General features: G+C 37.3%; 1 protein-coding gene across 1 annotated transcript; it reads left to right on the top strand.

Moving 5' to 3' along the window:
• The first annotated feature begins 144 nt into the window (after positions 1-144).
• MRPL32 (mitochondrial ribosomal protein L32) lies at positions 145-5,219 on the top strand. The gene is made up of 3 exons (XM_072412164.1): positions 145-303; positions 3,690-3,865; positions 4,782-5,219. Exons 1-3 carry the CDS (start codon positions 192-194, stop codon positions 5,043-5,045), a joined length of 552 nt encoding a protein of 183 aa, XP_072268265.1. The 5' UTR covers positions 145-191; the 3' UTR covers positions 5,046-5,219.
• The last annotated feature ends 8,837 nt before the right edge of the window (positions 5,220-14,056 follow it).

The following is a 14,056-nucleotide window of genomic DNA, read 5'->3' as shown; positions in this document are numbered from 1 at the left end:
TGGATACGTATATATATATTTGAGTGCTCTGCGTTCATATGGGCTTATGTGTTGGAGACGAAAGCGCATGCGCATTGAAACCTGTGAAGAATGGTTGGCAGAGGCCATGTTGTGATGGGAAATGTCATGTGATTTGATTTCTTTCAGCGCGTGCCTGGTTCTTCTTTGACAGGAGAGAGGTCAGAAGAAACATGGCGCTGCCCTTAGGACCATCAGGAGGTATCTTCAGCGTGCTGCTGAGGTGTTGGCTACGGACAGAGGAGACTCTTCTACGAGCTCTGGGCCTTCAGCCCCTGCACCCAGGTGACTTTTCTTTTTGACGTGGTTGTAGACATTTTCCAATGCAGATTTTCTTGTAATAGTAAAGTCTATGACCAAAGGGACAGACAGGGCACCTGTTTTCATAACTGTGCCAAACTCCCCATAGAAGATCAGTGAAAAATATATTGCTGTTTTCAGTGACAGATTTCTAGGGATTGCCATGATTGTAACTACAGCTAGGTTGTAATTTGATGAAATAAGAACATAACCATGTTAATTAAAGCATAACCTAACTCAATATTTTTACTTTAAATACAAGGGTAGAGAACCCTTCTAAATAAAGTAAAAATGGTGTTGCTTTTTTTTTTAAAAAAAAGGGTGCAGCACCGCCCCTTTAAGACTAAATGGGAGCACAGAGCCTCCCGGGATACGTAGGTCATGTATCTCTGGAGGCTCTGGGTGCTCCTTCTGCACATGCCTGATCTCGGGTATTCCTAGAAGGGGCATTTTTTCCACCAAGGAAATGCATGCACCGCTCTCACGCACAGTGAGATCAGCTCTCCCTGTATTTTTTTCCCTTAAAAGGGGCTACATCACCCGATCTCACACCTGCGTAGTGCAAGATCGGGTGATGCAGCAAGAAGACGGAAGAGATGACAGAAAATGGCAGGGCCAGGCGCTTCCTTCATGCCGTGACGAAGAGGAATTCCAGGACAACACCGGACCAGATTGTGGGAAGGACCAGCATCATTGAGGGATCTGCTGGAATAAAGGGAAGTGTAATTTTTTTTTTTTTTTTTTTTTTATTCTTAGTTTAGTTCTGCTTTAAAGTAAAGCTTCCATATCCCAAACATGTAAACACAGGCTCAAATATTATCTGCTCAATCAGGTATTTCCTATAGATTCTTTCTTCCTTCAGTATTCACAGACAACCAAAAGGGTTGGCATCTACAAGATACTGAGGCAGAACTTTTGCTAAAAATTAAAATATTTGCAACCCTATAGGTTCTTTATTCCCTTATACAAAAAAAATAATAAACAAATATAAGGATAAAAGAAGATAGCTGTCAGGCAAGTAAGTATGTTTTATTGCAGAAGGGAAATCACCTGTTACTTTCTCCAATAAAAACATGCCTGCTTGCAAGTTTTCAAAGCAGAACTATTCTTTGCAGGATCAGGATCTTTCTGCTTAGTTATAATAAAAATAGAAGACTTTCACCACAATTTTTACTTTATATAAAAGGATGGACAACCCTTCTATATAATGTAAAAATGTGTTTTAAGCCTCTCCCTTTCTGTATTTACTACTACTACTACTGAAGAAAGCTCTAGAGGGATCGAGGGTTTTGCGGAAGTAAAGGTGAGGAGGATTTTTTCATTTTAACTTTAGTTCGCTTTGATGGTGGAGGTGCTGGAGCAATTTTGATAAGACAAAGGAAAATTTGATTAGCAAAAGGGAATTCTTTATCAACATTTGATCAATTTATCGATCAAGCATTGATCAGGAATGACCTGATTTCTAATAAATTTGATTGGATTGTGTCTAACATTTTTCAATTTTATTTACATTCATGGGATATTCACTGGGTGATCCAACATTCACCTACTTTAGAAAAAAAGTTGACAAAATCAGACATTATGTCTCTGCTCCTTCCTTCTGTAAATCATTACTGGCCTCCCACAGCCCTGTTACTCTGGATGAAGTCTCCTCTCTCCTCTCATCATCTCCATCTACTACAAGTCTGCTTGACCCAATTCCCTCTGATCAACTCTGTGCCCATTCCTCCAACCTGGCCTAACTATTTAAACCTCTCCCTTTCTACTGGTATCTACCCCTTGACTTTCAAACATGCTATAATTCTCCCTATCCTGAAGAAACCCTCACTAGACGCCTCCCTACCTTCTCGTTATCGTTCTATCTCCCTTCTCCCTTATGTTTCCAAACTTCTTGAGCTCCTTGTCTACAAAAGACTCACCCTTACTAAAGTGGCCAATGACTTCATCAGAGTTGAGTCTCAAGGCAACTTTTCCCTGCTGCTTCTCCTTGATCTTTCCTCTGCTTTTGGCACTGTTGATCATTCCCTTCTAATACAAATCATGCACTCCATTGGTATCTGTGACACTGATCTCTCTTGGTTTGCTTCCTATCTGTCTGACTGCTCCTTTCAAGTTTCTGTCAATGTTAACTCCTCCTCACCCACTCTTCTCCCTGTTGGTGTTCCCCAAGGGTCAGTCCTTGGACCGGTTCTCTTTTCTCTATACACCTCCTCTATCGGTAGTCTCATATCCTCCTTTGGCTTACAGTACCATCTGTATGCTGATGACACTCAAATCTATCTGTCCACCCGTGACTTGTCTCCCTCAGTTCTGAATAAGGTCTCATGCTGCCTGTCGGCCATATCATTATGGATTTCTGACACATTTCTAAATCTCAACCTGGATAAAATCGAACCCATCCCCCCCCCCCCTAATTCCAAATCCCGCCTTGACATATTCCTAACAGTAAACAACACTGTTTTTCATCCCTCCCCTTAGGTATGTTGTCCTGTTGTCACCTTTGATTCTGCCCTCTCATTTTGTCCCCCATATTCAGAACATTTCCAGGTCCTGTCACTTTCACCTGCCCAACATCTCCACAATCCGCCCCTACCTGTCCCCAGATACCAGCAAACTCCTCATACACGCTCTTTTCTCTCGTCTGGACTACTGTAACATCCTCCTCTCTGGTATTCCACTAACCCGACTCTCTCCTCTCCAATCTATTATGAATGCTACAGCCAGACTCATCTAACCTTCCCACCACTCCTCTATCCTGCCTCTCTTTGTAGTTCTCTTCATTGGCTTCCATTTCACCTTAGAATTAAATTTACGCTCCTGTGCTTTGTTTTCAAATACCTCCACAGTTTTTGTCCCAGTTACCGTTCTGACCTGGTAAAAAAAAATACTCCCCTAGCCCCTCTCTCCGCTCTTCCGATGACCTACTAATGACTTCCTTACTCATAACCTCATCACACGCACGGATACAAGACTTTTCTAGAGCTGCCCCACTCTGGAATAGTCTTCCTCGTTCTGTTCGGCTTGCTTGTACTTTCTGCACATGTAAAAGAGCACTCAAAACCCATTTTTTCAAACTTGCCTACCCTTCTTCTGTCTTTCGAAATGGTCACTACTTCCCACCTATTGTGTGTTAATTCCCTCACCTCCTAGATTGCAAGCTCTTTAGGGCAGGGCCCTCTCCTCCTGTATCACTGTCTATATTCGTCTGTCATTTGCAACCCCTATTTAATGTACAGCGCCGCGTAATATGTTGGTGCAATATAAATCCTGTTTATTAATAATAAAATAAAAATGACCCTAGTGTTGCTGAATATGTCTTGTGTTCAAATCACAGAATGCGTTTAGATTTACAGTTTATTCATCTTTTTTAGCTCTAGCTATTCAGACTCCAGTAACAAATCCCATTGAGACACACGAGGAGGAAAGATCTGACAATGTTCCCAGTTTCCTGGATAGCATCCTTTGGATGGCCGCACCTAAAACTAGGAGAACTATTGAAGTAAATCGCTGTCGCCGAAGAAATCCTAATAAACTTATAAAAGAAAAGGTAATATTGGTTTACAGCCTAACTTTGAACTTTATCGCTACATTGAGCCTTAAAACAGTGTGGTGGATGATCCAGCAAACCTGCATTTGATTTCCTAAATATCAGGTGCTGTTAGTTGGCAAATAGTTTCAATCCTGTACCAAAATTCATTTCAGGTTTGTGGGATCCCCCTGGTTCCCAGTGATAGTCTATCTTCTTCAGTCTTGGAGAACAATAATAAATCGGGCACCAGCGCAAGATAGTAAAAATGAAGTAAATAGCCATCACTTGTGGGTACGGGTAAGCAGCGTAGGTTTTAATACACCATTTCATTTTCAGAAGCTTGGTGCTTTATACTTGGCCCAGAGCACATTTTTAAATGTCCGTGGTGTAATAAAAAGCAAGGTGCAAAATGTGAAAAAGCAATAAAATCTAACTCTGACCCTTTCCTACGCTAAAATATATTTAAAAATTTTCCTTTTGTATTTAAAGGAGGCAGGGTGTTCTGGTTTATTTAACATGTATACATGAAATAAAGTCTGGGTCTGTAATTGTTAATAATTCTCTTAGCAATGGTGTATTTAGATATAAAAGACCAGATCCAATTCACATATTGAGATTGGCTTAAAAAATGAATTTAGGTGCTTATCAAAGTGAATTTTTCCCTCTGAAGGAATACTTCAGCTTGGTGAAAATGGTGACGCTCTGCTGATTTCATCCATCAAATCATGTTTCTTTTTGAGTTTCCTTTCATGTGATTGGGTCATTTTTGCAAAGTTAACTTTCACTAAACTAAGTGACGGATCTTTTGCCAGGGTATGATTCACTTTGCTAACCAACAAGTCTAGTCAACAAGTCTAAAACCAAATCCATTTTATCATCCTAATGTGAATAACCCAATTTCAATGTTTATTGATTTTTTTTTTTTAATTTGCAGTACAACATTGATCAGTGTCCTGAATGTGGGCATCTGAAACTGAAACATGTGCTGTGTGGATTTTGCTATGAAAAAGTTCGACATGAAACTCATCTTATTAGGCAAGAAATAAAAGCCAAAGAAAGTGGACCTTTCAATTCTCCTACAGTGGAGACGGTTGTCCTCTATGATGGTGAAAAGCCACATTTAAAAGATGAAGGGAAGAGGATTATTGAGCAAAAACGCAAACGGCCATCATGGTTTACTAAGGAATTGTATTTGTAAAATGCATTTTGTATCCAAGATGGGTTCTGAATTACCTTGAAAAGCTGGTCTGTGATAAAATATCACTATTTCCCTCTTGTCAGTGCAAGCAAAAATTAACTGGCCTATAATATGTTTTCTGTTCTATTTGCTTAAGAATTAGAGTAAAGGGCAATAAAAATGTAAAGTTTTGTATATGCGTGGTTGTCAGTTTATTTTTGACTCATGTTTTTTAGGACCACAAGCGGACTGAATTATCATTGAGATAAATAGCTTAGTAAAAAAGGTGCAAACTCAAAGAATATCCAATCACATGCAGGGAAAAATAAATAAACATTATTTTTGTTTTTGCATATTCTCATGACTGCAGTTAACAGAGCTACACCTCATCCACTAAGGCTATCTACACATGTCAGATAGATATCACCCAAAAAGGAAGGTCATGCTAGTCTTGAGCGAGGATCTGATATATGGACAGTGATCGCCAGACGTTGTTCATGATCAATGATCAGGAAATATCCCTATAAAAATCAAGGGTGGAGAGCACAGGTAGAGGTGCCACTCACTCATCCCCAACCCCCCCACTCCATGAAGCAGAACAAGCTCCATGTACAGCGCTTGTTTGTTCTGCCAATGTCACTGGAAACTTTCACAAAGGATTGTTCAAGGGACAAAAAAAGTTACCATGTGTACTAGGCAAAAGTTATCACTTATAAGCCACTTAGCTAAGTGAACAGTTTAAACTCCTTTAGTAAATCAACCTTTTTTTTTTTGTATCTGGGTAAACGATGTTTTACTCCTAGCCCTTGATGTCCTTCAAAATAAATCTTCCCCATTTTTGGGATCACATTTATATCGTCTACTTTTCGAGTTTCACAAGTGTTGCTAAACAAATACATAAAAGCTGAACTATCTATATTGCACAACTCATGTATTCAGCTTCTGCCTTTTTCATTTTAATTTATTGGTCATACAAATGCAAGCTCTTGGGCAACTATGAACAACATAAGCAATTATTTAAATTATGACATCCATAAATTAGTTGTAACATTATGTTGTTGCCACTATGCATACTCCACACTATATCCAGTACAGTACCTTTAGTTGCATATGAAATAAACCTAGGCCCTTGATATAATAGGAATCATTTACTATGAAAATATGATTCACAATAAGTAACAACAATACACACAATATATAAAAATATTATGTACTTGGTTTAGCATCTCAAGAGCCAAACCACCTGTGTTCAAAATTGACGGGAAGGAAATCACAGTCAAACCCCAATGTTTCTCGATGTGTTTCGTAGGTTAAACTACTTTAGGAGAATGACAGACAACAAAGTACAAAAAGCTATAAAGAGAAGATAAATAATTACAGATGTCCCATAATATATATATATATATTATAATTAATATTTAGAATACATACTGCGTAATTTAGGAAATCCCAGAATAAACATGCCGCAGATGGAATAAGAGCAGATATCAATGCTTGAGCATGGCTGAACAATAAAGAAAATGTATTAACTATTTAATTATATTTAAGTGATACTATTTTTAAATAATAACTTATTCCTTAAAAGATGACCAATATGAGTATATATTGGGAAATATGGATGTGTTACCGATGGAATAGACACCAACTCCCTATTTAATGTGCAGCACTGCGTAATATGTTGGCGCTATATAAATCCTGTTTATTATTAATAATAATAACATCAGTGTTGAAACACATCTAAACAACAGAGGAAGAGGGGAGTTATACAAACCAATTATTACCTTCCCCCAAGGAAACAAAACCATCATATGGCAATGACATTCCTATAAAAGGAGTAAACAAGTAGATGTATATAAAAGGATAAAGGCGTGTGTTAACCTTGATCTTACTAGTAATCGTTTTGTCCTATATTAAGTGCATTAACCCCAAACAATATTGCATACTCGTATCTCAAATACATAACAATGCTGGATTTCCAAATCAGCAGCCTGCTACAAAGACTCCTTGATATTAAGATTGTGGTAATTAACCTCCTGGGCGGTTCATTTCTGTCTGGTTTTATATGTCTAAAAGTGGTTCATTGTTTTTCATGGAAATTTTATTTTGCAGTACAATATAATAGTATAAAATAAAGTAAAATAAAGTTTGAAACACAAAATCATGTCAAAATAATAAATTAAATAAATTAAAAAATTAAAATTTTTTTTTTTTAAATAAATTTATTTATACTATTATATTGTACTGTAAAATAAATGTTTATGAAAGACAATGTACTGATTTATACATATACATCTACTGTACTGTATTCAATACAGGTATTTTGTATTGAATGCAATACAAATAAATTTGAATTTCCTGCCCCAAACAGAACCTCCGCACACACTAATGTCACCTGGAACTCCCCAGTGACTCATCGGGTGCAGAGGAAGCTGTCCGGAGGAAGAAAGAAGATGAGGATAGTGAAGGAGGACGCCGGCGGATTAGGTAAGTGCTGTACTTACTATCTTTTCCCATAGGTTTACACATAGTGTGACATTTACTGAATATATAATTCTTACTGATTTTCCAGGTATAGAAACGTGTTAAATATAACAAGTGGTCAGAATCTCTTTAAAGCGTATATCTGTATTACCCAGGTTCACTGTTGAAAGTGTATCTTTTCAAGCCTTGGAGAGCTTTAATAAATCACGCTCAATGACTTTGTGAAGCTGAAGCACCAACATTCATTGCAGGCCATGTTTGGTGTGCATGAAGAAACATACAGAATTTTTTCCAATGCAGTGCACAACATTGCTTCGCCATCATCACAAGATGCAATGATTTTCAGTGCCAATCGAGTCAGTCTGTTACCAGTTTAATATATATGGGTTGAAGGTATTGTAGATATTTGGCCCACCTGGGCAACTTTTACTGGTCCATTTACCTAACACATTGGTAGTTTCCATTAACACCACTGCAGTCAAATAGGAAGCGTGCAAATCAGCCCTGCAAATATATCTTGAAGTTATATTTCTGCTTTTCTTGAGGGGATGTGGAGCATCTAGATGAGCCATATATATACGTAATTGTTGGGGATAGTTATGACCACATTTTACAGGGGTACCTCCTGCAGCAGCGTGGTTGTGACATGTATTTTCTAATATAAGCAACAACAAAGTTAGAATTTTTGTCTGTTGCTTTTGTTGGTTGCTTGACCCCTTTAAAAAAATGTTATTATATATAGCTAAAAATGGTTTCTAATATTTTATTTGGTAAGTAATAACCAGGAGAACTTGCTTTAGCTGTTTTATAAAAGGTTTCCTAGAAAGACAAAATGTAGGCCATGACAGCTATCTTAATCATAAACTACCACTAGATGGCACATTTGGGTAACATTTTTTTCAATTACAGACAGTGAGTTTTACTATGTTTTTGTTCAATGACATTCTTTTGTTCTTTTTTCCCAAAATTACAAATAGGTTAGTTAACATCTAAAGCCAAGGAATCAGGAATGAGAAAATTGATTTGGCAAACAGACAACTGTTAAAAAGAAAAAACACAGGCATCCAATTGCGTCCCATAGGGGTTTATAAAGCTCATATACAGTATGGGACCCTACCTAGGGGTCTTCACTGAACAGTCTACCAGTGTTATGATGCTGGCTTCTCTTTGGTTATTGCATGGAGAAATGTATGTCTTATAATGTCAGACTCATTTGCAGATTACAGGTTTACCAAATGATAAGGGATTTATAGGTGACAATGGTGACCACATGGCCAAGGTGAATAATGCATCTGTAATCCACATTACTCCTATATATTCTATATTTTTAATAACTCATTTCCTCTGTGCACAATGGTCAGTTATGTATTTTCTACAGTCTTTCCTACTAGATGTTGTTAATGTATCCTTTTCAACTTTATGCTGTACATACTGTAGATGTACCTTTTTCAATCTGTAGATGCTGCAGATACCGTGGATGTACCTTGTTCATAGAGTATATACTCAATATAAACACACATACATATATCCTACTCAGTAATGTATTTTGCTGTGCCTTACCTTATCTTCCTCAGTCTTCCATTGTTTTTACCGTGGCCGGCTCTGGCAACTATATTTGCCCATACAAGCAACATTCACTATATACATAACAATTATAAATTAGGTTAATTGCATTTTAATAAAAAATGAAACTTTCACAAGAATTGAAGCTCATGTGAGTCCCAGATCTAATTAATGTGCATGATGTAAGGCAGCATTTCCTTGCTAGTATTCCTGGTTAAACATCGGCAGGAAGTAGCAGTTGTGTCATTTTTAAATTTATGTTTGCTAATTAGTTGTGCATGTACTACATGAGCGAGTCTCTGTGTTTCATTGCCAATAAACATGTATATAAATGTATGTTAGTCCAGTTGTTCTTTTCTGTATTGTCAGCTTCTTATTCTAAGAATGTATGGTTATGATTATGAATAAAAAGTATACTTATATTACCATTTTCAATTTTATTACAATTGTAGTTTACTATTGAGCAAATGCTCAATAGTAAACCACAAATGTAATATCAAAATGTTTATAGACCATGATCACTGTCATTAATCATCTATAAAAGGCCCATTCAATGTAAATTGGTAATTGATTATGATTATGAATGATAATACAATGTTTCTTAACATCTGAATCTTTACAATCTGTTTAGGTGTTTTCAGATAAGAGATAATCACATTTTTTTACGCTAAAACATTTGAAAATTAATCAGGTAAGCGGTTAAGATAAACATTTACGCTCATAGCTTTTCCTGGAGTGTTCAGTGTTAGGACAATCCCGCCGGATGCTCCAACAATAGCATATGTACCATCCCATCTACCCCGATATTGTCCTTCCATGACCTTTAAATCTTGGTGGAATCGTTCACCTTGCTCATCACTGACTGCACCAAGGTTTTCCTGGAAGTTAGAAAGATGGCTATGCAGAAAATGCACCTTGATGCTCATACTGCAACCAAGCATTTTGTAGCTCTCCAAAGAGTTTCTGGACAATTTCTGTGTAATTATTTGCTCTTGTGTTTCCAAGAAGGTCCTTGACAATTGCTTTGAATGATACCCAAGCATTCTTTTTGACTTCTGACATTGTCCTGACAAAATTTTCATCTTTGATGGGCTACAGAATCTGTGGACCATCAAACACCGGCCTTTATTTTTCAAATGACAGGCTAGGAAATGCCAAAATTAGTTACTTGAAACAGTCTCCTTCAGTTGGCAAAGCTTTAACCAACTTTATCAGACCCATTTTTATGTGAAGAGGTGGGGATATAATATTCTTTCTATCAACAAGTGGTTTATGTAGAATGTTTGGATCACCTGGTTTTAGGGCAGATCTTGGAGGGCAATTCCTTTTCACCCAATGCCTCCCATGAGCTCTGCTGTCCCACATGCACAGATAACAGGGATAGTTGGTGTATCCGTGTTGCTGACCAAGAAGGAAACATACCATTTTAAGGTCAACACAGATGACCCAATTGTGTTGGTGATATTGCAACAACTCAATGACTCTCTTTATGTCTGCATTTTCGCCATTCAGTTGTTATAGATTGGAATTCCCAATTCCTCCTTTAAACCAGGTACAGTATGTTGTGGCAATACACAAAGCCATTGTCAGTTCTAAAGTACTGCAGAAATGCAATTTCTCTGGTTCAAAAGTACGATACCTTTGGTCTTTTTTCAAGTTTTTCTCACGCAGTCTTGATGCTAGGAATTCTGAGGTCTTCTTCGCCACAGTAATCGCATTAATATAAGCGGTAGAAAAAAAACCTGACATGATAAAAGAAAACTAACTACACTTTCAGAATCAGCATACCTATTTTAGTGGAGACAAATGTATAGCTTGGTCTTATCAGAAACTGCCAGTAAGAATGCTAATGTATTATTCTTTGACCACATTTATGTCTTTAGGGTAGAGTAGCTTAAAAAGTAGCTTTTTGGCCCTACATAGTTCACATGGAACTGTTATACCACTCTGGTCTTTTGTGATATAATAATTTTGGTAGATGGTTTCTCTTGGCTAGTTAATAACATTTTTTACTAGTGTGGGTGACATTTCCTTGGCACACTTTGGGCTTCCCTGTACCAAGTGAATGTTGTTTAAATGCCTACCTTAGTATTGCTTCTGACTATATCCATTTCTTTATAACCATAATAAACCAATCTTCTGAGTGCCACTTCCAGCAGGAAAATGCACAACGTTGCAAAACCATTTTTTTTTTGTTTGGTAACATGACAGTTAGTTCACTGTACTCAAATGGCCTCCACAGTCACCAGATTTCAATACAATAGGGTATCTTTGGGATGTGGTGGAAGATTTGCCTAATGGATATGCAAATCTGCAGCAACAGTGTGATGCTATGATGTCATTATGGATCAAAATTCCTGAGGAATGTTCCCAGCCCCTTGTTAAATTTATTCAACAAAGAATTATGACGGTTTTGCAGCATGGGATGACAAACATTACATACCATACAACTGTTAAGTCACAAAGGGAAAAAAATAATTCCTTCCAATCCAAACTAGTTAGATTAGTGGTTGCCGACATTTATGGTTTCGCGGACCACTAAAATCCCCGGCTCCTGACCGCGCATGCGTGGGGAGTCGGTGTTTATCAAAGGTGACATCATCATTGCATAACCCCGCCCACAGCCCGCCCACTTCCCCGAGCTTGGGACTTGTATGGGGGACGTGTCCTGCGGCTGTGGCCGGTGCGTCCTCCCACCGGGGTCCTTCTCCTGACCCTGCTCGGGGGTGCACCGGCCAGAGCCGCAGACCACCAAAATTTCCTTCTGGACCACCAGCTGGCGATTGCTGAGTTAGTTTTCATAGATCAAAATATTGCATGATTAGCATTTAGTTATATTACATTTGCATAATATTAGTTTCATATATTTACCAGTTTATTTTTAAATGCCAATAATGTTTTTGCCATTACTACAAGTATTGAGGTGTTCCTAACTTTAAAGAGACACAGTCACCTTACCCATTCACATTCCCATATGACATGCACAAGGAATGCCAATCCCAAGCACTGTTTGATGACAGCGGCAGAAACTGTCTAGCATCTAACACTGTCTTTTTAACATGCAACACCAGTAGACATGGGAGATTTTAGTGTTGGTTAGGAAGGAACAATGCTAAATGCTGGCAAGGTACACTGCCATTTATTAGAAGTGTGACATTGGGCCTGATTTATTAAAGCTCTCAAAGACTAGAGAAGATAGAAGATCATGGGTGAACCTGAGTGATCTAGCAAACCTTGAATAGTACTGGTCTAGGATTCAAAACATCTGACAAATAATAGCAAATGATTTTAAGAAATCCATTGCGGGTTCACCCATGATCTTCTATCTTCATTAGTCTTGGAGAGCTTTAACCTCCTAGGCAGTTCATTTCTGTCCGGATATATATGTCTAAAAGCAATACATTGTGCTTTCATGAAAACTTATTGTACAGTATAATAATAATAATAAAATAATAAATTAAATAAAAAATAAATACGTTTTTAAAAAAAAAATTATTTTCCAATTTAAAAAAAAAAATATTATACTCTTATACTATACTGGAAAATAAATTTTCATCAAGACAATGTACTGCTTTTAGACATATAAATCTGTTGTACTGTATTCAATACAGTTATTTTGTAAAGAATGCAATACAAACAAATTTGAAATACCCGCTGAGGACGCAACAGCCACACATACCAACGTCACCGGGAGCTCCCGGTGACTCATCAGATGCAGAGGACGCCAGCCGGAGGAAACGAGAGGACGGGGATCGCGAAGGTGGACACCGGTGGACCAGGTAAGGCTCTATTTACTATTGTTGTACATTGTTTTAAGTGCTCTGAGTGTTACTCGGGGTTACCACTTTCAGCATCTTTTTTTACCCTGAGTCACACTCGGGGTTACCGCTAAGGAGGTTAATAAATCAGACACATTGGATCTGATTTATTAAACTCTCCAAGACTGGAGAGGACATTTTCTATCATTTTTCTGGTTTGCTGGATCACCCAGCTTCACTGATGAAGGTGTATCCTCTCCAGACTTGGATAGCTTTACTAAATCAGGCCCATTATCTCTTCAACCACAATAAAAACTTTAATCTCTTTGGGACAGCGAATCTCTGGCTGTACAATGCTCACTTAAACTTACCCTATGAACAGGAAAAAATAAGGTCATTATGTATGGAAGAAACACAAGGTTTATTCTTCAAATATTCCATAAATAAGAAGCTTTTAAGTTATTTCAGTATGATTAGAGAATATGAGTGACTACCTATCTGGTTATTATAAGCAAAATCACAGCATTCTTTTAAATATTTATTATGTCTCCCAGTGTGATCTGTTTTACTTTCTCCCTGCTAACATAGCTGCTCATTTCCCCTACAGTCCAACTAATGCATGCACAGTAAAACATTCAGTAAGAGGAAAATGGAACAAGTCACTTACATGTTCCCTGCTCTGCCTAATAATGAATATTAATGAACTAACTCTCTTGAGCTCAGAACTAGTTCACTTAACGTTTCCAACTCTGAGCAAGAATTCTGAGCAGGAAGCATCAAAACAAGTATTTCATATAGTAAAATAAAGCCTTGAAACCACCAGCTGCATTGTCCATCAATATTTTTACATTATTATAGAGGTATAAGAAAATAAAAGCATCAAATATTTCAAAGTAGCTTGCAATACAAGGCAGTAGCTTCCAATAAGGCAGTAAAATATACATTAAATACATTAGTTTGACCCAGATGTGTTAAAGCTAAATTACAAGTGGCTCTAAATATTATTAGAGTTGTGTAAAGTTTTAATCATTTAGAATATTTATTATATTCAAAAATATTATTTAATAAGTGTATTAATTATTTATTTATGATATTAATTTTATGAAAATTATTTTTTGAATGAGCCTACATGTGTTGACATGATTTTGAATCGCACAGATTGATTTCCCTTTGTTACTGAGAACCTCATTAACAGCCATGATTAGGTGCTGGCAATGCTAACCTTTGTGC

The sequence above is a fragment of the Pyxicephalus adspersus genome, chromosome 5 (assembly GCF_032062135.1).
Source record: "Pyxicephalus adspersus chromosome 5, UCB_Pads_2.0, whole genome shotgun sequence".
Classification (NCBI taxonomy): Eukaryota; Metazoa; Chordata; class Amphibia; order Anura; family Pyxicephalidae; genus Pyxicephalus; species Pyxicephalus adspersus.
The sequence above is the reverse complement of the archived record's forward strand: the minus strand, read 5'-3'. Positions and strand labels throughout refer to the sequence as shown.